We start from the raw sequence: 26,094 nt of genomic DNA, 5'->3' as shown, positions 1-26,094 counted from the left end.
GGGGGTCCCGGTTCCACCCCCGCTCCCGGCAGGCGGCTCCGGGGGCCCGGACCGGAGGAGGAGGAGGAGGAGGGAGGGAGGGAGCCGCCGGCACGGGGCCTGCCGCCTGCACCGGGCGGGCCCTGCACCGGGGCGCGGCTGCGGGGGGCTCGGCGGGGCCCCCCCCGCGGGGCGGCTCCGGCCGGTGGGAGCGGGGCCGGGGCCGGGAGCACGCGGGGGCCGGGGGCTCGGTGCGGCTCCGGTGCGGCCGCTCCGCCGGCGGTAAGCGGGGTGCGGCAACGGACGGGGTGCGGCAACGGACGGGGTGCGGTAACGGACGGGGTGCGGCGATAAGCGGGGCTACGGGCGGTGAACGGGGCCGCCGGCACCGCACCGGGCTGCGGGCAACGAACGGGGCCGGGGGGCGGGGCTCCGGGGGTAACGGGGCGGGGCCGGGGGCGGGGCTCCGGGGGTAACGGGGCGGAGCTCGGGGCCGGGGGCGGGGCTCCGGGGGCGCCGGTCGGGGCTGCGCGCTGCGGGCGGTGCCGGCGCTGTGGCCGCCCCCTGGAGGGGCGGAGCCTCGGGGCCGGAAGGGCTCCCGGCGGCAGCGCCCCGTGCGGGCGGTGACACGTGCGGGCCGCGGGGACCCGGATGGTGCGTGCGGCCGGGACGGGGGGGGGGGACCGGGACCGGGACCGGGACCGGGACGAGTGGGGGCGGGGCGGCACCGGGACAGGGACAGGGACAGGGATCGGGGCCGGGGCGAGGCCGGGAGGCGCTGCGGGCCCCGTCCCTGCGCTCTCCCGGGCGGAGCTGCCGGTAGCGGCTGTGCCGCACGTGGCGGTGGGAGGGCCGGGCCGGGGCCGGGGCCGGGGCTGGGGCCGGGCCGGGATGTGGCGGCGCCGCCGCTGAAGGTCGCGGGCGGCGGCGCGGTCCCCGCCCGGTGCCGGGCCCCACACCGGGCCTAGGCCGCGGCCGGGCCCCGCTCACCGCCCCCGTCCCGCAGCCCGGCCCCCGGGGCCGCCCCGCCGGCAGCGCCCGGTCCCCGCCATGCCGATCGTGGAGAAGCTGAGGGAGGCGCTGAAGCCGGGCCGCCGGGAGCCCGGCGAGGACGGGGAGCTGGGCCGGCTGCTGGCCGCCTCGGCCAAGAAGGTGCTGCTGCAGAAGATCGAGTTCGAGCCCGCCAGCCGCGGCGCGCCGGGGCGACCGGAGGGGCTGCGGGGCAAGTACCTGCTGCTCAACCCCCGGCAGGAGCCGGCCCCGCCGCGCCGGGCCCCCGAGGGGCCGCTCGGGAGGCAGGGTACGTACGGGGCAAAGGGGGGCGGGGGGGGGCTTCCCGGTGCCCCCGCCCGCCGCTCACCCCCCGGTCCCCGCAGGCGGCGAGCATGCACCGGGGGACGGCGTCCCCGCGCCGCAGAAGGTGCTGTTCCCCGCCGAGCGCCTGTCCCTGAAGTGGGAGCGGGTGTCCCGGGTGGGCGCCGGGCTGCACAACCTGGGCAACACGTGCTTCCTCAACGCCACCGTGCAGTGCCTCACCTACACACCGCCGCTCGCCAACTACCTGCTGTCCAAGGAGCACGGCCGCAGCTGTGAGTGGGGGCTCGGCCCCGGGGGGGGGGTGCGGGGGAGCAGCACTCACGCGTCCCGGTCCTGGGCTGCGCTCAGCACCCCCGTGTGCAGCCCTGGCCATGGGTGTGCAGGGGTCCGGCCGTTTCTCCCCGTCTCCCACCTGCCCCTTCCGTCCCCGCACGCCGCCGCGTGCAGCCCGCTCAGGGCCGGGGCAGCGTTCCTGAGCTCCGGGTCCTCGTGGCTCTGCTGGGACCAAGCTGGGTCCCGCAGGGGCTGCTGGCCCCCCTGGGCAGAGCGCTGCACGCAGCACGGCCCGGGGGGTACCTGCTGCCCGGGGTGGGACCTGCTGGGCACAGCCCTGAGCCGACGGCCGGGGGAGCGCGTGGGGCTCCGGCAGGGTCTGCCCCGCTTGCTGACCCGTGGGCTCCTCCAGGGAGGCACCTGTGGCCTGTTTGCCATCTTCACGGAGCCTCTTGCGTTTGTGGTCGGGTTTGCTGTGCCTTGTGTTGTGTCCCGGGCTGTGCCAGCTGGGGCTGTGTGCGCTGGTCCCCGTCACCTGGGCTGCTCCCGCACTCTGCTGTAGCACGGAGCTCCCGGGGAGGGCTCGTAGTCGTGCTCCCTGTGCTGCGCTGGACCCGAGATTCCCCTTCCCCTGCGCTGCCTCCACCTCTCCCGCGTTGTCCCCAACGTCCTCTCTTCTCCCCTTCTGCTCCAGGTCACCACGGAGGCTTCTGCATGATGTGCATTATGCAGAATCACCTGATCCAGGCTTTTGCCAACAGCGGCAACGCCATCAAGCCGGTGTCCTTCATCCGAGACCTCAAGAGTAAGGATGGCTCCCCTCCCACAGCCTCCCTCCCGCAGCCGCGCTCGCCGGCGCTGACTAACGCGCGAGCAGAGCCTCTGAGAGCGGGGCAGGTCCTGGCGGCGAGCTCTTCTGAGATGAGTCACTGAGCCGAGCGGGTGCTCCGGCACCACGTGGGGCTGCCCCTGCAGCCGGCGCGAGTCTGACTGGGTCGTGCTGGGGGTGCTGGCGGCCGCGGAAGGCAGCGAGCGGCTGCGCGTGCCAGGGCTGATCGCTGTCTCCCTGCAGAGATCGCCCGGCATTTCCGCTTCGGCAGCCAGGAGGACGCGCACGAGTTCCTGCGCTACACCATCGACGCCATGCAGAAGGCCTGCCTCAACGGCTGCACCAGGTACGCGGGAGGGCAGCGGGAGGTGGCCGTGCTGCAGCCCCGGGCTCTGCCCTGCCCCTCGTGGCTGTGGCCCTGCCCTGGGTGCTGCGGCTGCTGGGGGGTCCGGGCGTGCTGTGTGGTGCGGCCCCCACTTGGTGGCTGTGGGGGGGAGCAGCTTTGCCCTGAGCCCTCTGTCCCGGTGTGGTGGCATCGCCTCTGTGTTCAGCACCGGGCTCCGAGCTCCAGCCGGGTCGGCTGTGCCTGGGGGGCGTTGCGTGCCCGCAGCCTGGTCCCCTGGGCTCCCCCCCAGAAAGGCTGCAGCATCCTCGTGCTCCCTACAGGCCGGGCAGGGGTGGGGGCTGTGCTGCTGCAGTGCCTGGGGACACGGGGTGGCCCTTGAGGGGTGGCCCTTGTGCAGCCGCACAGGGGCGGTGTGAGATCCGTCGCTTCTTCCCCAGGTTGGATCGCCAGACCCAGGCCACGACGCTGGTTCACCAGATCTTCGGCGGCTACCTGCGCTCCCGTGGTGAGTCTGCGACTTCAGGAGCATGGCTCACTGGTACTTCGAGAGCCTGGCACTAAAAACCTTTGGGGAAAATAGCTAAACCGGTGTGAATTACCCAGAGCTGCAGTTTTACACTCCTGCTGTGCGTGCGGGTCTTGGCCCCTGTTGTGGCAGCGCAGAAAGCTGTTGGCTGTGGGCCCCTGGCTCGTTGTTACCCGGCAGAGGAGTCAGTGTTTGCAGCTGTCTGGCGACACTTGCTGTGCCAGCGAGTGGTGGCATTGCCGGCCCGCCTCCCTGCCAGGCTGCGAGCACGCAGCAAGGGTCTGGTGCTGACGTCCTGGAGCCCAGACGGGGGGAGTGCTGCAGCTGCCGTGGGCGCAGAGCTGTCGGGGTGCTCACTGCTGTTTCCTTTGCAGTGAAGTGCTCGGTGTGCAAGAGCGTCTCGGACACCTACGACCCCTACCTGGACGTGGCACTGGAGATCAGGGTATGTCAGCAGGGGTGGGGGCGAGCTCTGCTCTTGGAGGGGATGCTTCTGCAGCTGCCCCAGTGCTGTTCTCACACAAACGTCACGGTGCTGTGCAAGCAAGAGGGAATCAGCTGCTGCGGTGCTGCCTTCCCTGCTGGGCAGGGCCGTGGCCTCTGCTGGGGCTCGTAGTGCTGGGCAGCTGCGGCAGCGCGGGGCTGGTGGTGGGCTCCCAGGTTCGATGTCCCCATGCTCGGTGTCACCTCGAGGGATCTGGCCGTGCTGTAGCATGGATGGCCCACCCGTTCCCTGAGCTCTCCTCTGTCCTTGCAGCAAGCCGCAAACATCGTGCGAGCGCTGGAGCTGTTTGTGAAGTCAGATATGCTGAGCGGGGAGAACGCCTACATGTGTGCCCGGTGAGCGAGGGCTGCGGGTGGGACGGAGCCTGCGGTGGGGAGCAGGGGAAGGCTGCTGCAGTACGGGGTACGGGGGCAGCCCTGGCTGAGGCATGGGACGCAAGGCCACAGAGCCTGCGATGGAGCTGTCCCTGCTCCGGCTGCCTCCCCTCACAAGGAGGGTCTGGGCAGCAGACGTGGCCATGAGCTGGTGTCAGCGTGGTCACTTCCATGCAGTTTGCCCCTTGGCCCTGGCTAGTGGTCAGGGTGGCATAGTTTAGGTAGCCTGAGCTCTTTCTCTACAGGTGCAAGAAGAAGGTGCCAGCCAGCAAACGTTTCACCATCCACCGAGCTTCCAACGTCCTCACGCTCTCGCTGAAGCGCTTCGCTAACTTCAGCGGAGGCAAAATTACAAAGGTGAGAGCTCAGCGGGCCCCCAGCTCGGGGCCCTGCTGGCCAGAGCAGAGTGAAGGGTCCTGTGAAGGATCCTGTGCGCAGCACGAGCTGTGCCGCAGCCCGGCAGCCTTTCCCCAGCGGAAAAGGGGGGTGCTGTGGGGCCAGAGATCTGCGGGGGGGGTCTGGTCTGTCCCAGTAGAGAGATGGGCTCGTAGGACAGCTGGAGCTGCTTTTGCTCTGGCAAGAAAGATTCCTGAGACGCCCTCTCCCCGCAGGACGTGGGGTACCCCGAGTTCCTGAACATCCGGCCATACATGTCTCAGACCAACGGGGACCCCGTCATGTACGGGCTCTACGCGGTGCTGGTGCACTCCGGGTACAGCTGCCACGCAGGGCACTACTACTGCTACGTGAAGGTGAGCCCGGGCTGCGCCCCGGCACCCCTCTGGGCCGGGCTGGTTCTGCTCGTGGGTCCCTGCAGGGCGTGGGACGGGTGCTCAGCGGGTGTGTGTGGCCCGGAGGGGCCCTGGGCAGGGCCTGACCCCCCCCTCTGCTCTCCCTCAGGCCAGCAACGGGCAGTGGTATCAGATGAACGACTCCCTGGTCCACTGCAGCAACATCAAGGTGGTCCTCAACCAGCAGGCTTACGTGCTCTTCTACCTGAGGTGAGGTGCCCTGCGCCTCCAGGCCCCGCCACCCCTGCCCTTCAGCGGGTCTCCTGTGTTGTGGGGCCAGGCTGGCAGCGCGTGCCCCGTGTCGTGGGGTGCGCAGGCTGGGAGGGACGTGGGGGGAGCGATCTGGCCGCTGGTCAGGGGTCCTGTGTGGATGAGGAGCACGTCGCTGCCTCTGAGCTGCCACCTCCTGCTGCTCCTGTACGCCTCTGAGGCGAGCAGCCTGATCCTCCTGGTTAACCTCCTGGTTTTAACCCCTGCGCTCTGCCTTCACCAGAATCCCCAGCCCCAGGAAGGGCTCGGAAGGGCCCGTTGCCAAAGCCACCTCCGGCCTGCCCAGCCGCCCAGCCTCCGTCTGCGACCAGATCAAGAAAAGCGTGACCAACGGGCCCCTGCCGTCACCGCTGCTGGGCCGGGTGAGTCCCAGGGGCTGCTGCCGGGTGGGGAGCACTCTGTGGGGAGGGTCCCGCGGTGCCCGGGCTTTCTGCGTGGGCCTGGGGGCGAGGGCAGCGTTGCCGTGTCCCTGGAGCCTGTCCCCGCTGAACTTCCCCGTTCCTCCTTGCCCAGAGACCAGAGGTGCTGCCAGGCAAGAAGCTGCCGGGGCCGGAGGAGATCGGGGTCCCGGTGGCCCGCAGCGCGCCGGGCGCGGGGCCGAAGCTGCTGAACGGATCCGCGCCGCCGAGGCCGCCCGCTGCGTCCCCGTCACCCAAGCTGCCCCTCAGAGCCACCCAGGCAGCCGTGACGCCGACCGACGACGCGTCCCGGAGGCCCAAGAAGCCGCCGTCCTCCCCGCAGCAGCCTCCTGTGCCCAGGGCAGCTCAGGGCCCCCGCGGCCCCGGCAGCGCGGCCAGGCCTGAGGCGGATCTGCCCCGGCAGAGCTCTGGGGACAGCAAGCAGCTGCCCGCCTCGCCCCAGCCCGGCCCTGGCACTCCGGAGCGGGGCTCCTGCAGGAGCAGCACCACCAGCCCCGCGCACACCGTGGCGGGGGACCTGGCCAAAGCGTCCCAGAAGGCCAAGACTGGAGCGGGAGGCTTCTGCCCCTCTCAGGACACGGACTGTGGTGCGGAGCTCCCCGCCGGCCGTGCCGCCGAGCCCGCCGGCCCCGAAGACTCCAAGGTGGTGAAACCGAAATCCTCCCTGCTGGGCAGCGCCGCGGTGGAGCTGAGCAGCACCATGTCACCGCCACCGGCCAAGAAGCTGGCGCTCTCTGCCAAAAAGGTGAGTCCGGGCCTCAGGATGTTGGCGGGTGCCTCGTGCCACCCGAGCTGGGTGCGCGTGCTCGGGGAGGTGCAGAGGCGGCGCTCGTGAAGCCAGAGTCGGTCTGGGGGAGTCCCCAGGGCTCGCTTCTGCCCTCCTGCTGGGTCAGGGCGTGGGGCCAGGCCCCTGCTGCTGCTCGCGGGTGGTTTGCGTCCCCGAGCCGTGCAGGGAAGCGGCTCCTTCCTCGCTCGAGTGAGCGCGTCCTGCTGCGGTCCCGGTGTCGGGCGCATCTCGGCAGGGTGCGGGTGACCTGCAGCTCTCCAGCTGCAGGGCTGCCCCTGCCCGGCCGATGGCGTGGGGGGGTCCCTGGGTGCTGCCCTGCAGCCCGGGGCCTCGTGCTGGGGTTTTTGTGCTTTAAATTTCCTTCCTTCCTTTTTTCCTTTGTGCTTCTAACTGAAAACACTTCTGATTCTTCTTCTACCACCCCCCACTTTCCTCTCCCCGTCTGTGTCTGTTCCCCTCCCCTTTCTCTGGGCTCCCCTTTTTATTTTCTCCTCTTGGCTCACGGAAACCTTTTCGTTAGACCACCAAGTTTTTATTTATGTCGATAACTGCAGGGCAGCACCCCGCGGAGGGCGAGCGGAAGTGACCGCCGCGCGCAGCCTCACCCGCAACCCGCCGGCCACTCCTTCCCCACGACCACCACCCACCCCGACTCCTCTCCCTGGCCTCTCGGCAAGCCCAGGTAAGCGCACGGGGGGCTCCCGGACTCCCACACGACACCGAAGCCAGCAGCAGCCCTGGAGCTGGCCGTGCGGCGCTGGTCCGGCGTTTCAGCTGGCCGGGGGCATCTTGGCACCCGCAGCCCTCGTCCCTGGGCTGTCGGGGCTCGTTCTGAGCCCCAGAAGCAGGGCAGTTTCTCTGACTGTTGGCACAAGGCAGGCAGGCACTCTGCAGGCTCTGGCCGTGTGTTATTGCCCCGTGGCATCGGGAGGCACCAGCCTGGTCTGGATCTTGTTCTGGGTCTCCCTTGCACCCTGTGCTGTGGCAGTGCTCGCTTCTTCCTAATCGTGCTTGCAGCTGCCCCCGGAGCAGGCTCTGACTCGGGTTTCTTGGCTTCGTGGCTCAGGTGGTGCCAGCCGGGTGCTTGTGCACCTCGGGAGGGGAGGCAGCACGGGGCTCCCGCTCCCGACTTGGCTTTCGGAACACATCAGCCTCTCTTTCTGTCCCTCAGGCTGTCCTCATCTGCTCTCAAACTGCCAAACCCCGAAAAGCCTGCCTTCAGCTTCGCCCCCAGCTCAGCCCCTCGGCTCCCGGCCTCCCCCCTGACCAACGGTTCCACGGCCCCCTCCTCGCACCCCCGTCCTGCCTGCAGCGGGGAGCACGGGCCCGGCCACGCCAACCCCGCGTCCTCCAAGAAGAAGCATCGGAAGCAGCATCCTGAAGCAGGTGGCAGCCCCTGCGCTCCGGCTGTGAACGGCAGGGATGAAGCCTCCAGCCCCCCCAAGAAGAGGAGGAACATCGCTCCGGAGGGCTCGCTGTCCCCTGCGGGGAAGGGGGCGGCCGGTGCAGATGCTGGCGGTGGCAGGGAGGAGCTGCAGAGCAGGCCCAAGCAGCAGGCATCAGCCCCCAGCTGTTTCCCAGGCGCGGAGCCTGTCTCCCCGCTCAAGAAGAAGAAGAAGAAGAGGCGGCTGCAGGAGACAGAGGAGCGCTGCCTCGGGACGCTGCCCTCGGGCAGGTGAGGGGATGGGGGGCCTGGGGGGGGGCCTGGGGGCGCTGACCCACTCTGTGGGCGGGTTCTGCTGCCTTTGAGTGGGGTGAGCCTCACGGGGCAGGCAGCTCCCCCCAACATACAGCACACCCTGCACACCCGGGGGCTTCTCTTGCCCCGTCCCCACGTCCGGGCCAGACCGAGCTGATGCTTGCTGCCTTCCCCAGCTCCAGGAGGGACGAGGCAGAGCCCTGGCAGATGAAGCAGCAGAGCCCGGAGCCCAGCCCTGGAGAGAGCGAGCATCGGAAGCGCAAGCGGAGGGAAAGCCTGGGCAGCCCCCCCTCGGAGCAGCCGGCTGCCGCCAGCGCCCCAGGTACGGCCGCGTGGCGCTGCCCCGCGGGAATGCTGCTCGGAGGTGGGGTGAAGCAGGACATCCCCCAGCTGGTCCTCACCCACTGCTGTTTCTGCAGCAGCAGCGTGTGCCTGGGGCAGCCAGGCCGGAGATGGGTGCAGGCGCCATGCAGCTGCCCCCAGCCCGGAGCCTGGCCCGGGGGCTGGCACCGCACCCCGCAGCCAGGAGCGCAGCGTGGTGCAGGAGCTGCTCAGGAACTCCTTGGACAAGGCTTACGGCAAGCAAGGTAACCGTAACCGCTGCGTGCCGGGGTGCTGAGTGGGCCGGTGGGCACATAGCCCCCCCCATCCTGCCCGAGCACCAGACAGGGGCAGAGCCGCCCTGCAGGGGCTCCTGGAGCTGGGCTCGTGTACCCGGCCGAGGGGCTCAGGGAGCCGGGTGCTGTCTGGGGGAAGGCGGTGCCGAGGAGCCCCATCCTGTGACGTTGTCGCTTTGCAGTCCTGACCTGGGAGGGCGAGCTGTCGGCTGTCAGCCGGGACGCCATCCAGGACGCGGCGTGGGCCCGCAGCGAGACCGTCATCGATGAGTGGGACGAGGAGTTCGACCGAGGGAAGGTGAGCGCTGGCTGCGCCCCCGGGGGGTGGCGGGGGGCTGCAGGGCCGCCCCTGTCCTGACCCGAGAGCCTTCCTGCCTCGGCACAGGTGAAAAAGGTTAAAAAGCTGAAGCGGGAGCGGCGGAGGCACTTCAACCCTTTCCAGCAGCTGCAGAGCAAGCGCAACTTCTGGTCCGTGACGCACCCCGCCAAGGCGGCCAGCCTCAGCTACCGGCTCTGAGGTGAGCGAGCGGGGCTGGGGGGGGCGAGGGGGGCAGCTCTGCCCCGTGGGGTGCTAACGCCGCTCCTTCCCCCCCCAGGTGGAGATGGCAGCCTGCAGCCACCAGAGCAGCGCGGGGCCAGCCCCGAGGAGCAGCGAGGGGTCCCTGGAGCTGCTGCACCCCGCTGGGGGGGGGCTGGGGGAGGCTGGCCTGCAGCGAGGGGCCCCCCACCCCGGGTGGGTGCTGCTGCAGGGGGCTGTTTGTTGGTGCAGCCCCAGCCCTGGGCAGTTCCTGGCTCACCCCTCGGGCCCAGCCGTGCCTGCAGCCCTGGGGGCTGGGGGGGGCTTCCCTCCAGGACCCTCCCTGGGGGGGGGGGGGCTCTGCCTTGCCCATGGCCACGGGGTGGCCCCGGCCCGGCCCTGCCTTCCCCAGCCCCCGGTCTGGGAGCCCCCCGGGCCTCCCCTCCGCCCATCCCTACTGCAGCCCCGGGCCGGCCGGGACGCGGTGGGGCCGGGACCCCCCCGGGCCCCCCCTCCCCAGCCCCAGCGGTGCTGTGCCGGCCGGGCAGGGCGCCCCGGGGGGCCCGGGGCCGTGCCTGCTGCGGGCAGCCTGCGCCCCCCCGTGTGCCCCGGGGCTGCCCCCCCCATGGCCCCCCCGTTCCCCCCCCCCCCCCCCCCCCCGCCGCGGAGCCGCCGCGCCCCCCCCGCAATAAAACCGCGAGGCAGAGCGAGCCGAGTGCTGGGGGCGGGGCCTGGCGGGAGGGGGCGGGGCCTGGGGAGGGGGGCGGGGCCTCGTTCGTCTGGGGGCGGGGTCCGGCGCGAGGCGGCCCCGCCCCGTCCCGCGTCACGTGCTGCCGCCCGGCGCGGCCTCGGTGCCGCCGTCACGCGGGCGGGGCCGGAGCGGCGGCGGCGGCGGCGGCATGGACGAGGAGGGCGGCTACGGTCAGTGCGGGCGGGGGGAGCGGGGGGAACCGGGGTAAGGGGGGGCAGGGCCGGGCCCGGGACGCGGCGGGGATGCGCCCGGGGCGGCTCCGGGCGCGGGGCGGTGTCGGGGCGGGGGGCGGCGTTCGCCCGGTCGCTTCCCCCCCCCCCCCGCCGCGGCACCGGGATCGGCCGCTCCCCGCCTGGGGGGGGGGGGGGAGGGGGGGCAGCAGCGACCGGAGCCCAGCGGTGCGGGCACAGCCGCGACCCCGGCCCCGCCGCCCCGGTCGGTGCCGGCCCCGCGGCTCTCGGCTGGGCCCCGCCCGGTGCCGTCCCGGGGCGGCTGCGCCCTGCGCCGGGAGCTGCCGGCCGCGATAAGCGCCGGGCCCGGCCCTGCGCGGGCGTTGCCGGCCGCGGCCCTGCAGCGGGAGCGGCCCCGGGAGCGGCTCCCGGAGCTTCCTCGGGGCCGGCAGCCGCCAGCAGCCAGGCCCGGGATGGCGCCGAGGCCCCGGAGGAGCCCGGCCGGGAGGCTCCCACCGGCGGGGCTGTGCCGGTGGCAGCGGCCGGCCGGAGGGGAGCAGCCCCCGGGGAGCTGCCGGCGGCACGGGGGGGCCGGACGGCTCCCGGCAGGTCCCCTCCCTGGGGACGGCGGGGACACCGGGGGCACGGCGAGGGGTGCGGGGCCGGGGCCCCCCCCGGTGTCACGGCCGGGAACCGGCCCGGGTGGAAGCCCCGCGGTGACCCCGCGGGGAGCACGGCTCCGTCCCAGCGCCCGCATCGTGGTGCGGCGGGGGCCCAGCGCCGGGGTAATCCCGCTGCACCCGGGGGATTACTGCTGGCGGGGGATTAAGGGATTGCTCTGCGCAGGCTGGCGCAGGCTCCTGCAAAGCGGCTTGCCCCGGGGGCCCGCTGCCCGTGGTGGCCGAGCTGCGGGGGGGCGGCTGGCCGGTGCCTCCTGCCTGCCGGTGCCCCTGCCTGCCGGGGGGCTCCCTGCCCGCTGCCGGCCTGCCCAGCCCCGTCCTCCCGCAGGTGCCTCGGCTCGGGCTCAGCGGGGCAGTTCGGAGGCCGCACGGCACGCGGGGTGCAGCGGGGACACTGCTGACAAAACCCAGGGCCCGTCCCCGGTGCGGAGCCGCGGCGAGCCCCTGAGCCCAGCAGAGCTGCGGGGCCTGGGCCAGAGGCAGGGGGACGGCGCGGGGACGGCAGCCCAGGCTTAGGGACCAGAGCACGGGGCTGGGGACGTCGCGGCTCCGAAGGTGGTAACGGCGTGGGGAAGGCGATTAGCTGAGGTGTCTGGGAGCAGAGCGCACCGAGCCACGTTGCTGGCACGCAGTAATCACACGTCGGGGTGCACGTGGGGCCCGCGCATCCCCGAGCTGTTGTTTCGGCCCCCCCGATGCTTGGGGCGCGCAGCACGGTGCCCGCCGCTCAGCTCCAAGGGTTGCACGGGGCGCCTGGGGCGATGCGTGGCGGGCAGCAGGGAGGGCTGCTCTGCCCAGGCCCTGTTTTGGGGCAGGCACAGGCTGGGGACGTTCCTAGCACCTCGGCAGGGTGTGAGGAGCGAGCCAGGCACCCAAACTGCTGCCTGGCCCTGCCCGAAACCGGCTGGGGCGCCCGCGGCTGCCCTGACCGCGGGGCTTTCCCCAGCTGCTGCCCCCATGCCCGGCTCAGCCTGCGTCCCTCCGGCTCCTCGCTTCCTTTTGCTTCCTCGGGTTGTGGCAGCGGCTGCTTCGGCCCCCAGGGAAGGGGAAGCAGTGCAGGCCGGTCACAAAAGCAGCGAATGCCTCGCTGCCCTCGCTGCCCCAGCAGCAGATGTTCTCCTTTCCACCCATCCGCAGCCACGTGCCGCTCCTGGGACCCGGGGTCCCCCTGCCCGGGCGCTGTGTCCTCCCGGGGTACCGGCCGCTGTCCCGCGCCGTGCCCCGCTGCCCGGCCCCTCCTGCCCGGCTCGGGTTTCTCCTGGCTCAGCGCGTCCCCGTGCTCGCCAGCGCCTTGCAGCTGGCAGCCAGCAGCCGGGTGGCTGCAGGGCGCTGCCTCGTGCCCCGACAGGCTCTGGGGTTTGTTACTCACGGCCGTGCCCCCCGCCGGGGAATCGCTTCTGCTCTGAGGGAAGGAGCGGCCTGTCCGGCTTGGGTCCGCTCGGCGCCCGCGGGGCTGACGCGTTGGGGTGCAGCGGGGCCGTGGCCCGGCCGGCCGCCCCCCCAGCTCTGCCAAGGCCCAGAGGCCGGGAGCTCGGGGCAGGGCCCCCGGTCCTGCTGCAGCAGCACCCCGGCAGCGGGGAACCGGCTCCAGCACCGCCGGGGAGTGCCAGCACCACGCTGCCCCGTCCGCATCGCCCGGGGGCTGCCCGAGCGTGGTGCAGGACGGCTCGGCTCCTCGGGGCTGTGCGGGGAGCAGGCAGCTCCCAGCACCCCGCAGATGGGGGCCCGGCAGCACCCCGCTCCCCACGCCTCGCTCCAGCCCCTCATGTCTCTTTATGCACCTTCCTTTTATGCAGGGGAGGTTGCTACGCAACCGCTGGCTCTCGATGCTTAAAGCTCTAATACGGAGGGATAAAACCGCTCTAAAAATACCCCGCCGCCAGCCGCCGTGCGGGCCAGGGGCTGGCAGGGGGCAGGGAGCCCGGGGCCAGGGGCCGCTGCTGGGAACTTGCCGAACTCCGTGTCCTCCAAGTGGCTTTGAGCCGCCGGCCGGTGCCCGTGCGCCCCAGCGGGCTGGTGTGCAGGCAGGGAGCGGGGATTGGCTGCGGCTGGCGCGTGGGCTCCTGCCGCTGGAGCCTCCCGCTGCCAGAGCCGCCTTCCCCTGCTCCAGCCAGAGCGGGGACGCCTCGGGCTGCCCGGGGCCCCGGCCGCAGGGAGCTGCCGCCGCGCCGCACGGTGCCCGCCGGGCCTCCGCCTGCCCCCGGGGAGCTGGCAGCACCCCGCGCGGGGTCTGCGCGGCATGGGGACGGTCAGCGAGCTCTGCGCCTCCAGCTTCCAGGCCTTCCTGTGCCCCTCGGTGGCCACCAAGGCAGGTAGGTGCCCCGTGCCCTCCGCTTCCTGCAGCGTCCCCGTCCCCATGGCAGACGTGGCTCCGGCTCCATATGGCTCGTGCCATCGGCGGCACAGAGAGTCCCGGCCGTCTCGCCGCCCCCGTGTGCTGCCGGCCTCAGGCCCCCGCAAGCACGGATCCGGCAGGACGGCTGGGTGCTGGGCACTCCCCACGATGCTGGTGCGGGCAGAGCCGGGGAGCCCATGGCAGCAGCCAGTGGGTGCCTGCAGCACGGTGTGGCTGAGCCCCGTCCTGCCCCAGCCCCTTGCCCTCCTGCCTCCGGCCCTGCCGGGGGCAATGCCCTTGCTGCAGCCCCGCTTCAGAGCAGGAGTGAGCGTGCGTGGCTGCCTTCTCCAAAGGAAACCTGCCCAGGGCAGCCCAGTGCCCGCTGCGTCGGGGCTGGCACCGCAGGCTGTCAGCGCCTGGGAGCTGCTGCTGCTGTCCCTGGGCTCCTGCTCGCAGGCTGGGACCTGGGGCGGGCTGAGAGCAGCTCCCGGCAGCGCTGCCTGGGCTGAGGCCGAGCACGGTGAGAGGTGCCGGCGTGGAGGGCGAGCGAGGTGCATGGCAGGGGGTGCAGCACACGACGCAGGGCTGCAGCACGGCCCAGCCGTCAGTGGCTCGGTGAGAGTGGATGTGGCCAAGCTGCTGCTCGCGGGCCACGTCGTGTGCCCTGGTGGTGCCCCAGCCCTGCGGCTGGGCCAGGGGCCCCCGAGCCTGGAACTGGCGGGGAGCGAGGCAGCGGCTGTGGGGTGCAGGGCCTGGGGGTGCAGGAGCCGGGTGACGGGGCAGGGCTGCTCCCGAGGGGCTGGAGGGCCCTGGCCAGCTCTCGGCGCTGGGCCTGGCTGCCTGGGAGGGTCTTTCCTGGAGCCACCCGACCCCAGCCCTTCTCCTGACGCACCTCGGCTGTCTGTGGGGAAGGACGGGGCTGACGCAACCCAGGATGTGCACAGAGCACGGTGAAAACAGGATGTGGTGCGCTGAGGCGGGGGCAGGAAGTTTCTTGGGGCCCCACAGCCCCCCCCCCCCAGCAGTGGGGTGCAGCCGGAGCCCCCCAGCGGAGCCACGGCCGAGCCCACTGGTGACACCCCGCTGCACCCACGGGCAGCCCCTTCCCACGGCACCGCACGGGGCGTCCCTGCGGCCTGTCCGAGACGCGGGGCCGCCAGCACGGCCCGACAGACGTGGCATGGGTGAGAGCCGTGCCCCTCAGCCGGCAGGAGGGCTGGGCAGCGCCGCAGACAGGGGCTGAAAGGCCGACAGGAGCCTTTTTTAGGCCCTTCCTTCCCAGGCTTTCCGGGGAGATCTCCATAGCCGGTGTTCCGGGTGCTGTTTTTCCATCTCGCGCTGTGGAGCAGGATTTAGCTGAGTCAAGGTGGCTGAGGCTCACGCGGCCTCTCCAGGCAGCTGACAGCGGGACAGCGACGTGCCGGGGGCTCTGCGGCCGCGGGCACAGCCCTGCAGGCCCCCAGGCCCTGCCGCGGCACCGGCCCGCGCGGAGCAGCGCAGCTCCCGGGGCTGTGTGCTGCCGGTTCTGCCCCTGGTCCTGTGCCGGTCCCCCTGCGTGGGGTCCCCAGCGTGACCACAGCGAGCTCGAGACGTGCCGAGGCGCGCGTGTCCTGGCGGCCCCCGAGGAAGGAAGGGCCGGGCTGGCTCCCGGTGCCCGCGGGCAGCAGCGACCCGAGGGGCGGCGGAGCCGTGCGGGGCCCTGGGCCGGCCGCGGCAGGAGCGGGGTGGCGGTGGCGGTGCCGGGGTGACGCCCGGCGCGGCCCCGAGCTCATTGGCGCGGCGCGGCCCTGACTCAGCCCGGGCGGGCAGGTGCCCGCGCCCCTGAGAGCAGCACCTCCGCCGAGCCGCGCCGGCACCGCCGACTGGAGGCGTCCTGCCAGGATGGTCCTGAGCGCACAGGGCAGCAGTGAGCACGGCACGGGGGGGCTGGCGGCAGCCCCGCGTCTGACCCGGTCCCGCACCACCGGCTGCAGGGTGGGAAGGGGGCCCAGGGGGACCCCCGCGTGGTGGTGGTGGTGGTGGGGGGGGGGCTTCGCTCTGTGCTGGGCACGGTGGGAGCACTGGGCGTGCCGCTGCCGCTCGCGGACGCTGTGCTCGGAGCCCGGAGCGAGCCTGGCAGGCCCCTCGCTGCCGGGTGCTTGGGGGCTGAGGCAGCAGAGGGTGGGGGCACGGCGTGCAGCGCCCCTGTGTTGTGCTGGAAAATCTCCTGCCCGCGTGTGACAGCCCGGCACGTGGGCCGGTCCCCTCGCAGCCTGCAGCCCCCCGCCGGGCTGCCGCGGGTGAGGCTCAGGAGCCCCTGGGGACCCCTCCGGCCCTGCTGGCGCTGCGGGGACGGGGTGCGGGGAAGGGTTAACGCCCTCTTCCTTCCCCGAGAGAAGCTGAAGCTCTGCCGGGGGTTTCTCTTCCTCCTGCTGCTGCTGCTGACATGGCTGGCCCAGGGTCACGAGTGCTCGTCCCCGGGCAGGGGGGGCTGGGGCTTGGCGGCAGAGCCCCCTGCCCACGCAGCCGCTGTCGGCCCGGGGGCGGCGGGGAGGCAGCACAGCCCCAGCCACGGCTCCCTCGCGCCCGCCGCGTGCCAGCACGTCCCTGCCGCTGCTGCAGCCTCCCTCCCACCCTCGCAGCCACCCACCCGCTGCAGGCTCGGGGTGGGGGGGGGGGGGGGGCGCAGTCTGGCACCGAATTTCTCTTCCCACGCGGCCGCGCAGGGGCTCGGGGCTCTGCGGGTGGCTCCGAGCGCGGCAAGGCCCAGCCCGTCCCGTCCCGTCCCGGCAAGCTGCATCTTGTCGGTGCCGGCCGCAGCCGCGCAGCAGAGGCCGGGCTCCGGCGGGACCGGCTCCGCGCCCTGGCGCTGTTTGGGGCTGCGCGGGAGGGTTTGGGCGTGCGGCAGGGGCAGTGCCTCCCGTGTTTGAGACGCAGATAACTTCGAACCCGGTGCTGAGGACCAGGGTCTGGGTCACGCTCCCTTGCGTCAGGGGCCGAAAATATCGGGAAGTGTTCTCAAGCCCGGGGGAGGTCGTGTCGCAAGCTGAGGCTGTTGCTGACCTCTGCAGCGGGGGATTTCTGCGAAGGAGGAAGCTCGGCAGAAAACACGAGCGGAGTGAGGAAAGTGCTGAGCTCACAGATTCGCTTTGCGTGAGCGCGGCGCCCCAGAGGCACCCGCGAGCCCCAGCGGGGAGGGAAGCGGCTCGGGGGTGACGTGCGGCTGCGGACGGCGCCCCAGGGTGCGGGGACGGGGACGGGAAAGGGGCCCCAGCAGCGGACCCCTGGAGAGCGCTGGGGTGAGCCGGGGGCCTGGCGGTGACACGGGGACAGAGCAAATGGGGCAGCGGCGGCCTGGAGACTGCAGTGGCACCCAGGGCCTTGGCGGAACGCCGCAGCTGGGGGAAGGAGGGCGCGAGGCGCTCGGTGGCACGCAGGGGCCCTCCCTGCGGCCTTGGCACTGGGCGCGAGCGAGCCGCTGGAGCGCGCTGGCAGGGTGGGGGGCAGGCGAGGGCTGCCGGAGGAGCAGGGTGACCTTGGGGACGGGAGCAACCGAAGCGGGAGGTCACGCGCTGCAGAGCACCAGGAATGTCACCCGCGGGCTGCGGCGTGAGAAAAGGGACGGGAGCGTGCGGCTGGCCACGGGGGCTGTGGGGTGTCCGGGTCCTGGGGGGGACAGCAAGGCATCGGTGTCACCACGTGCAGGCAGCGCGTGTTGGGGGGCGCTGCCTCCAGCCCCCAGCTCAGGAGGGGGAACTCAGCACGGAGGAGGCAGCGAGGGCCGGCTGGGAGCCCATTTTCCCTGCTCGCACCTCCCGGTGCGGCTGAGCAGCGTGGCCAGGCGGCTCTGGGTCCCTGCAGGCCTGGGACTGAGACCGACTACGGGTGGGCTGCGGGGAGGAGCGCGGGGCCGGGAGCCGCTGGCAGCACCGCGGGGCTCCCTCCGGGCTGTGCGGTGCCACGGCCCCGGTGAGTGCGGGGGCCGGGGCTCGCTGCCGGCCGCTGCTGGCTGAATCAGCAGGACTCTGCCGGGCCAGGCTCCCCCGCTGCAGCCGCTGCCCGGCCCGGGGAGCGTGGTGCCCGTCGCATTCCTCGCGTGCCGTCAGGGGCACTCGGCCACTGCGCGGGGCCAGGGACGCTGCCCGACGCGTCCCCCGGCAGCGCCACGTCCTGGCCCCTGGCAGGCACCGGCTGCCTGCCGGCAGCAGCGGCTGCGCACGGATGCGAGTCTGGAGCCCGGCACGGGGATGGTTCCCACGGTCTGTGCGCGCTGACCTGTCCCTGTCCCTGTCCCCTCGCAGTGCCCAGCGACCTAACCCCGGAGGAGTGCCAGGAGCTGGAGAACATCCGCCGCCGCAAGCAGGAGCTGCTGGCTGACATTCAGGTGCGGTGCTCAGGGCTGCTGCGCGCGCTTCCCTGTCCCCGGCTGTCCCGGACACGGTGGCCTCTTGCGCAGGCTCGTCCCTGTGTCCCGAGTCCCCTCCCCACTACTGGGAACCGGGGCGAGGCAGGAGGAGAGGCTGCCTTGGCCGGGGCTGCCCAGCAGACTGCAGCGCCCGAGATCCGCAGCGCCCATGCCGGAGCCGTGCAGGGCTGGGATTGTGCCCCCGTCCCCTTTCCTCGCCAGCCCTGCTCCTTGCGGCCTGTGCAGGCTCTCCTGGAATTTCTGGGGCAGAAAATTGGAGCCGCTGGAAGCGCAGGGCAGGGAGGGCTGGGCACACGCGACGAGCAGCTGCTGCTGGGAGCCCGTCATCTGCCACCCCGATGGCGCTGCCTCCGCAGGGCCCTGGCAGGGGACGGGAGCTGTGCAGGGGGCGCGGGGGGGTCCCGCAGGGCAGAGGCAGCCCCAGCCTTTCCTTGCGCTCTGCAGAGCCCCGGGCTGCGCGCTCGCCTGTGCCTTTCCCTGCGGCCCGGCGCGTCGATGTCTCCGTGCCGTCCCCTCCCTGGCACAGGCAGGGGCCGTGTTTCTGGGCCGTGTTTCTGCCCTGGCCAGTGGCTGCGAGGTCAGCGCTCATCTGGGACGCTCGTCAGTCACGTCTGCGATTAGGGCAGCAGAGGCTAATTACTGCCATATGCTGAGCACGATCTAAAGGGATTAGGGGGTAATTTCGTTAACCTCTGAATCTCTTCCTTCCTGCGTGCACAGAGATGCTGCAAGGGAATTAGCAGCGGGGCGCAGCCAGCTCCCCCTCTGCCAAGTGCCCTGCGAGCTGGTTCAGCCCCAGGGCAGCACGCGGGGGGCAAGGGGGGGCCCCAGGGCTGGTACCTGCCTCCGCCGAGCCCCGTTCTGTGGGGACAGCCTGCCTGCTCCCGGGGTGCCTGGGGTTGGGGAGGTTGGGGGGCAGCTCCTGGCTCAGCGCACTCTCTCTCCCCTCAGCGGCTGAAAGATGAGATAGCAGAAGTGACGAATGAGATCGAGAACCTCGGGTCCACGGAGGAGAGGTGAGTCCTCTGCTGGCATGGAGCTGGCTGAGCCCCTTCCCCGCGGCGTGGCCAGCCCTGAGCGTGGCTCCCCCGCTTGGCCCGGGAGCTGCTGAGCGGCGCGGCCCCGTCCCGTGGGTGCTGGTGCAGGTGGCTTTCCCAGACACGCCTAATGCCATAGAGCAGCGGCAGGATTCCAGCCTGAATTGTTCCTCCCAAGGTCTGTTTTTCCAAGCCTCATCCCCCTGTCTAGCCGCAGAGACTGTCAGGCTTTGTTGTTCTGGGCTGGTGCAGGCGGTGCCGCTGTGGGATTAGGGGGTCCCGGCAGCCGGCGGGAGCTGCCTCGCGGCGCCATTCCAAATCCCCCTCGCACCAGCCCCACCGGGGCATGAAGGCTGCTGTCCTCGGAGCCCCGCCAGGCTTGCTCCAGCCTCTCCCCGTGCAGAGGGGACCCGCTGGGATGCTCTGCGTGGGGTGACCCCACGAACAGGCCGAGGCAGCTCCTCCTGGCAGACCGGGACCTGCCCCCGGCCACTCAGCTGTGGAGCGGGGCAGAGGCGGAGCCGTGTGCCGCGTTCCCCCGGTGCGGGCCGTGCCCGGTTTGAGGCTGGGGGCCTGGCCTGGCCCACGGAGCTCGGCTCCCGTTCGCATCCACGCAGGGCAAGGGGCTGGGCAGGGGAGGCCAGGGGAAGCTCAGTGCTCACAGCTGTGTTGTTTTGCAGGAAGAACATGCAGAGGAACAAGCAGGTGGCGATGGGCAGGAAGAAGTTCAACATGGATCCCAAGAAGGTACGGGGGTCTGGTACCGGGCTCTGGAGAGCAAGGGCAGCGCTGGAGCCCTGCCGCCCCGTGGGCCAGGTGCCCTCTGCCTGAGCCAGGCAGAGCCAGGACCAGGGGCTGCGGAGGCACGGGGTGCGTCGGCAGGGCCAGCAGCACGCCCCAGAGCCGCGCCTCTCGCACCGCTGCAGGGCATCCAGTTCCTGATCGAAAACGACTTGCTGAAGAACACGTGCGAGGACATCGCTCAGTTCCTTTATAAGGGAGAGGGCCTCAACAAGACCGCCATCGGGGACTACCTGGGCGAGAGGTGCGCTGGGCTTCGGGCAGCTCGGGGTCCTGCGGGTGCCCTGTGCTCGCCGCGTGGGGCAGGACGCGGCAGCCCCTGGGGTTCGCTGGGCAGCCCACAGCACAGTCACAGCAGGCTGGGGCTGGGGCTGGGGCCCCTGGCAGGACGTCAGGCTCTGGGCCTGCTGCAGCACCAGAAGCTTGTGCCAGCACCTCGCTGAGCACCGGGGCTGGCAGCTGGGCGGTTGGAGCCATGGTTGGCACTGGGAGGAGGCCGGTGTGTGCAAACCAGCCGGGCCACGAGCGGGGCAGAGCCACGAGGTTCCTGCCCAGGGACGAGCAGAGTCTGGAGCAGAGCAGGGAGACGTGGGGCCACTCGGCAGTCACAGGACTGGCTGATCGTGCATCCCTCGTGCTTTGGCTTTGTTTCCGCAGGGATGAGTTCAACATCCAAGTTCTGCACGCCTTCGTGGAGCTGCACGAGTTCACTGACCTCAACCTCGTGCAGGCGCTGCGGTGAGCAAAGGGCTGAGCTGGGCTGGGGCCGGGAGCGGAGCCGTGCCCCGCGTGGCCCTGCAGACGGGGGGCTCGCAGGGGCTGCAGAGACGTGAGCGTGGCCGGAGGGTGCGTGGAGCCCCAAAAGCAGTGCAGCACCTCGCTCTGCAGGCAGTTCCTGTGGAGCTTTCGGCTGCCGGGGGAGGCGCAGAAGATCGACCGGATGATGGAGGCCTTTGCGCAGCGGTACTGCCAGTGCAACCCTGGCGTCTTCCAGTCCACAGGTGAGCAGCTGCCTGGCCCCACTCCCCAGCCCTCCTGCCTTGGGGTCTGATTTTCTCCTCTGTCCCTGTAGACACCTGCTACGTGCTCTCCTTTGCTATCATCATGCTGAACACCAGCCTGCACAACCCCAACGTCAAGGACAAACCCACGGCGGAGCGCTTCATCGCCATGAACCGTGGCATCAACGATGGGGGGGACCTACCTGAGGAGCTGCTGCGGGTGAGGGACGGGACACGGGGGTCAGGGCCGGGGTGCGCAGCTGGGCTGTTGCGAGGCTCAGGGGGGAGCAGAGGTGACACCGGGTGTTGTTGTGCCAGAATCTCTATGAGAGCATCAAGAACGAACCCTTCAAAATCCCCGAGGACGATGGCAATGACCTCACCCATACCTTCTTCAACCCTGACCGGGAGGGCTGGCTCCTGAAGCTAGGTGAGTGCTGGCAGCCGGGCGGACACAGCCCGGGGAGGGCATGCTCTCCCCCAGGGACGGGGCTGGGCAGTGGGTGCGATGCTCCCGGGTCGCCTGCGCCTTGCCGGCTGGATGGGCTCCTTGGAGCACGGCCCTGGAGAGGGGCGAGAGGCTGCAGGCGTGAGCACAGCCGGCGGGGAGTGCTCCCACCTCCAGCTCTCCGTCTTCCCTGGGCTGGTCAGCAGGAGCAGAGCCGCAGCCGGGCGGGCCCTGTGGTGCAGCTGGGTGGGCTTCCAAGGGGCTCTGCCTCTCGGCCGAGCAAGCCCTGGGGTGGAGAGCCGGTACCAGGGCCCGGTGTCGGAGCACGGAGCTGGTGAGGCTCTTCTCGGCGCCGAGGCACAGCAGGGTCCTGCCGGAGCAGGCCCCAGGGAGCGAACGGCGAGCTGCCCCCAGGCTGCGTGTCCCCCTCCATGCCACAGGCCGGTCCCTGCCTCACCTTCCCACGGCATTATCACCTCCGCATCCCGGCTCCACATGCAGGCAGCGTGCATGGCATCCCCGCTGCACAGCCCGGCTCTCGCAGACCACGAGCCTGCCCCACGCCCTGGCTCCTGTGGCTTCTCATCTCAGCACCTCCTAGGGATCTCTGCCCGGGTCGAGCAAGGAGAGGGGACCGGGTGTGCTGGCAGGAGCAGGGGCCGGAGGCGACATTTCCCTGGGCTCCTGCCGGGGTGGGGTCTCCGTCCTCTCACCAGGGGGTGTTTTCGCCTTACCACCACCCCTTGTGATGGGAATGGGGCCTTGTCCCTCCCCAGGCCCTGCCCAGCACAGAGCCCTGCCCCGTGCCACCCCGGGTGCCGGACGAGGCGTCACCCGTGCCCCAGCTTGGGGGTGGGGGGCCGTGGAAAGCCCCAGGCCCCTGCCCCTTCTGTCCCCGAGCAGGCTCCAGCCCCTCCGAGCCCAGTAAGGGGGTGGTGAGGCTGTGGGCAGGTTGAGAGCCTGTGGGGAGGCCGTGGGGCAGGGGCTGCCCCCCCCCCATCCCACACAGCCACAGAGAGCCAGGGAACTCACTGGCCGGGCCCCTTGGGGCTTCCCTGCTGCAGCCCTGCCCCGCTGCCATGCGTGGCTCTGCGCGGGGTGAGGGGGGTTCTTCGGGGTTTCCTCTTTTTATTTTTTTCCCTTTTTTTTAATTTTCTTTTCTCCCTCATTTGTATGTTTCCATGATTTTGGCTCTTCCTTTCCTTGCCCCCAACTCCAGGAGGTACGTACCCCTATCCCCTGCTCTGCTCATGCCTCTGGGGCTTCGTTTCCTTTTCGTTTTTAATTGCTGGCGATTAGTCTCATTGCTGCTGCTGCTAACCACTGCACTGCCCGGGGGACCTTGCCTGCTGAGGGGACAGCCCCGTGCCCGCCGCCGCCTCCGTGGCAGGCTGACGGGCTGCCGGTCCCCGCCGATGCCGAACGCTCCCCGAGGCCTGCCGGGCCCTTCCCCTGCCCTGGTCCCGCAGGGCAAACGCCACAGCCCGGGGACAGACGGGGCCACGGCCGCTCCTCGGCCGGGTGCTGGCAGGGCCACCCGCCCCTGGCATTTCCCTGTGCCTGCGGGCAGCTCGGCCCCGCCGCAGCGGGTCTCCCGTCTCCAGCACCGCAAGGGACGGGGCCGGGTTTGGGGTGTTCGGGGGGCGTCCAGGAAGGGCCCAGCCTGGGACACCGAGCACCTGGAGCTGGCTGGGTGCAGGGAGCAGGTAGGAGCCTGCGCGTGGTGCCCTGTGCCACGCCGAGGCTTGCGGCTGTCCCAGAGCTGGGCACGGCACGGCCCCGGCTCGGCCGCCTGCAGCCCCGAGGCGCTGGGAGTGCTGAATCCCGGGGGCTGCGCTGCCTCTCGGTGCCATACGGTTCCTCCTCCGGAGCTGCTGGTGACGCGGGCACCTGCCCTGGCACGTGGGCTCTTCCACCCACAGCCCTGCCGAGGATGCAGCCTGGAGGAGGGCCTGGGGGAGCTGGAGCTCCTTGGGCTGGGGGCTGGAGGGCATCGAGCCCAGGGGTTTGTGGGGTGGGCTCGGCTGGAGGAGGGCAGGGGCCTTATCCTTCTAGGAAGCCCTGGTCTCAGCCTGGCTCTAGGGCAGGGAATGGGGTGCGGAACCTTTCCCAGCAAGGGGCACTGGCTCTGGCCAGGTGGAGGGGTGGGAGGTGAGGTGGCACGGAGGGACAGCGGGGCAGGGGTCTCCTGCAGAGACAGACGGGGTGGAGGAGACGAGCCCATTGTGCGCACACTGCTGCTTCGCGCCTGTGCCCATCCTGAGCAGCATGGCCTGGGTGCCCAGCCCGCGGCGCTGAGCAGAGCAGCTGGTGCTGCCGTGCTGGCCGGAGTGTGGGGGGGGGAGCCGGGCTCCCAGAGGGCAGGGCCAGGCCCAGCTGGAGCAGTCCCCGAGCCCAGCGGAGCAGCTTCTCCCTTTGCAGCGGTGGCTGTAAAGCTTCCCCCAGCCCAGCCTCCACGAGCTGCAGCGCTGGGCTCCTGCTTTGCCCAGCGTTGGGCTGCGCTGGCTGGGACGGCAGCGGGACCGCGGCTGGGGCAAACGGGAGCCCAGCGTCCCCCCGGAGCCGCCCGCTGCAGCCGGCGCCTGGCGTGAATCGGTGTCGGTGCGAACGGGCGCGGCGCTCCCCGCCCGGCCCTGCCCTCCCGCCACCCTCCGCCTCCATCCTCATCCGTCTGCTTTCCGCTCTTGCTCGTGCGCTGCCCGGCGTGGTGTGTGCTGCCTGCTGCTGCTGCGCCCCGGCGCCGCGGGGCTGCCTGGCTCTGCTTGCGCCCCGGCGCCCGCTGCTTGCCTGTGTGTGTCCGCGCGGGCCGAGCCTCGCCGTGCCGCCCGGCTGCGCCCAACCCGCCTCTCTCTGCTCCCAGGAGGCAGGGTGAAGACGTGGAAGCGGCGCTGGTTCATCCTGACCGACAACTGCCTCTACTACTTCGAGTACACAACGGTCAGTGGCCTTCGCACGGGGGTGCTGAGCTGGGGCAGGGGAGGGCGCCGCATGTCGCGGGCTGCAGGTCGGTGAGCCTGCAGGGCTCCCGCTGCTCTGGGGGGCCGGGGGGCAGGCAGCGCTGGGTGCCTGTGCGCGGGGGTGTTGGCAGCTCCCAGCCCTTCCTCCTGGGGCACACGGAGGGGTTGGAGGTGTCCGGCCTGCAACTGAAGCCTCTGCTTGGCCCCACCAGGATAAAGAGCCCCGTGGCATCATCCCCCTGGAGAACCTCAGCATCCGCGAGGTGGAGGACTCCAAGAAGCCCGTGAGTGCCCGGCAGGGTCCCCTGGGGCTGGAAGGAGCACCCCGGTGCTTCGGTGGGGTCAGGAGCGGGCAGGGAGAGGCAGGAGGGCCCCACGGGGTTGCTGCCTCTGCCCATCACCGCGATGGGCAGCGTCTGGGGCTGGCGGCAGGGGATGCCTTGGGGTGCTCGTGGTGTCCCTGTCCTGCTGCAGGGGTGTGCCAGGGAGCACCCGCAGCCCCGCTGCTCTGCCTCGTCCCTTGGGGTGCCCAGGGGTCCCTGCTCCCCTGGGGGCTGTCTCTGAGGGGTCTCTTCCATCGCAGAACTGCTTCGAGCTCTACATCCCCGACAACAAGGACCAGGTGATCAAGGCCTGCAAGACGGAGGCAGACGGGCGGGTGGTGGAGGGGAACCACACCGTGTACCGCATCTCAGCCCCCACGCCCGAGGAGAAGGAGGAGTGGATCAAGTGCATCAAGTGAGTGCTCCGGGGGGGGCACGGTGCTGGGCAGGGACGTGGTGGGGGCCGTCCCCTGCGCTTGGGGTGGGGGCAACACTTCCTGGGAAACCCTGCAAGGTAGGGGGGGAACGGGCTCCCCTGGGGGCACAAGGGGGCCTTCCTGAGACCCTTCGGGGCAGGACGGCTGCGTGGCTAACCCCAGCCCTGTTCCCTCTGCCAGGGCAGCGATCAGCCGGGACCCTTTCTATGAGATGCTGGCCGCGAGGAAGAAGAAGGTGTCCTCCACCAAGAGACACTAGCAGCCCCCGCTGGCCCTGCGAGACCGGCGTGCCCCCGCCAGCGCGAGCATCCCCCCTTCCCGGAGGGCTGCAGCCCGGCCCGCGGTGCCAGGACCTAGCTTCAGCTTCGCAGTTTCTTTACCGTGGGGGGAGGGAAGGGGCAAGGGCGTTTTGGTGGCTCTGGCCCCAGTGCCACCATCTTACCTCCGGACAGTGCTGGGCTCGAGGTGGGACACCCCTGTGCGCGGGGAGTCCCCGGTTCTTGCTCCCAGGTCGGCTCCGGGGTGGTAAATGCTGCCTGTGAGCACAGGGGCTGGGCAGCAGGGCCGTCGGGCATCCTTCCTGCTCTGGGTTCCCCCCGATGGCAACTTCCAGCCCTGGGCACTGAGCGTGCAACCGAACAGGAGGGAGGGGAGCCTGGCTTGGGGGAGGGCCCCGGGGGGACCCAGTGCCGGGGACATGCTTCTGGGTCCCCCCGGCACTCGGGTCTCTTGAAGCACTTGGGGCGTCCCATCGTGGGGTGAACAGCTGGCGGTTTTGGGGTGCTGCAGGCACTGCGGTGAAGGGTGGCAGGGCGGTGGGCGCACGGCCCCACGGAGGCAGGACTCGTGGCCCTCGTTGTAGCGGGCCTGGGTCTGTGCTGAGCTTCCCCACGCTGCTGCCTTGGAGCCCCCCAGGCGTGCCCCGCGGGCGCAGGGAGGTTGTCACTGCCACAGTGCAGCGGTGCCACGGACCTGTCCTTGCCCAGCCTTAGGGTGCCGGAGCTGGGATGAGTGCCGTGGTGCGGCTGCACCAGGCTGGCAGCTCCTCCTTGCAGCCGCGAGCCCCGTGCCAGGGGTGGCTGTCCCCTCGGCGCCCGAGCAGGGGCTGGGACGTGCCCGGGGTCCGCGCCAAGCACGGGGCTGTGCCCACTGGGGCTGTGCCCCCCGCGCCTCTGCCTCGCAAGCGCCGTGTCCTGTCCTGTTCCCCCACGCACGGGGTCTGGAGAGAGACGCCCGGATCAGTATTAGTCTATTTATCAGAGGTGTAAATATTCCTGTATAGTTTTCTCCTTTTAGATTATTTTGTATGTTGGGGTCGTTCTGTGCAGAGGCCTCTCCGGAGGGCGGGGTGTGGCAGGATTTTTTATTCTAACTTTTTTTTTTTTTTTTTTTTGCCACGGCCTTGTAAACTAGTGCTGAGGATCTGCAGCAAATAAACACCGAACTGCGCTCAGCCTCGGCTCCTGTGCTCTGTGTGCGGGTCTGGGCCGGGCACGCTCC

General features: G+C 71.3%; 2 protein-coding genes across 6 annotated transcripts; both read left to right on the top strand.

Annotated features, from left to right (window-relative positions):
* The first annotated feature begins 508 nt into the window (after nt 1-508).
* Nucleotides 509-9,920, top strand: USP36 (ubiquitin specific peptidase 36). 2 transcript variants are annotated; one of them, XM_080560939.1, is made up of 20 exons: nt 509-633; nt 986-1,279; nt 1,356-1,568; nt 2,264-2,374; nt 2,642-2,744; nt 3,182-3,249; nt 3,645-3,715; nt 4,028-4,110; nt 4,395-4,506; nt 4,761-4,901; nt 5,050-5,150; nt 5,434-5,572; nt 5,724-6,374; nt 6,971-7,098; nt 7,588-8,091; nt 8,292-8,437; nt 8,538-8,702; nt 8,915-9,030; nt 9,118-9,250; nt 9,329-9,920. In XM_080560939.1, exons 2-19 carry the CDS (start codon nt 1,030-1,032, stop codon nt 9,247-9,249), a joined length of 3,234 nt encoding a protein of 1,077 aa, XP_080417065.1. In that variant the 5' UTR covers nt 509-633; nt 986-1,029; the 3' UTR covers nt 9,250; nt 9,329-9,920. The 2 variants fall into 2 exon arrangements, with proteins under 2 accessions (XP_080417065.1, XP_080417064.1); XM_080560938.1 differs by having other exon boundaries at nt 8,535-8,702; nt 9,329-9,919.
* A 104-nt stretch (nt 9,921-10,024) lies between these two features.
* On the top strand, nt 10,025-26,047 carry CYTH1 (cytohesin 1). Of its 4 annotated transcripts, none has more exons than XM_080560948.1 (13): nt 10,025-10,170; nt 17,466-17,548; nt 18,542-18,606; nt 19,308-19,374; nt 19,554-19,672; nt 20,086-20,166; nt 20,317-20,429; nt 20,501-20,649; nt 20,748-20,859; nt 23,738-23,814; nt 24,047-24,118; nt 24,418-24,572; nt 24,775-26,047. In XM_080560948.1, the coding sequence occupies exons 1-13, from the start codon at nt 10,149-10,151 to the stop codon at nt 24,851-24,853; spliced, it is 1,194 nt and encodes a 397-aa protein (XP_080417074.1). In that variant the 5' UTR covers nt 10,025-10,148; the 3' UTR covers nt 24,854-26,047. The 4 variants fall into 4 exon arrangements, with proteins under 4 accessions (XP_080417074.1, XP_080417072.1, XP_080417073.1 ...); XM_080560946.1 differs by lacking the exon at nt 10,025-10,170 and adding an exon at nt 13,218-14,369; XM_080560947.1 differs by lacking the exon at nt 10,025-10,170 and adding an exon at nt 14,431-15,091 and having other exon boundaries at nt 20,748-20,860; nt 23,736-23,814.
* Nucleotides 26,048-26,094: the final 47 nt, after the last annotated feature.

This window comes from Anser brachyrhynchus, assembly GCF_964034855.1.
Source record: "Anser brachyrhynchus genome assembly, chromosome: 18".
In the NCBI taxonomy this organism is placed as follows: Eukaryota; Metazoa; Chordata; class Aves; order Anseriformes; family Anatidae; genus Anser; species Anser brachyrhynchus.
This window is presented reverse-complemented; position numbering and strand designations above follow the sequence as displayed.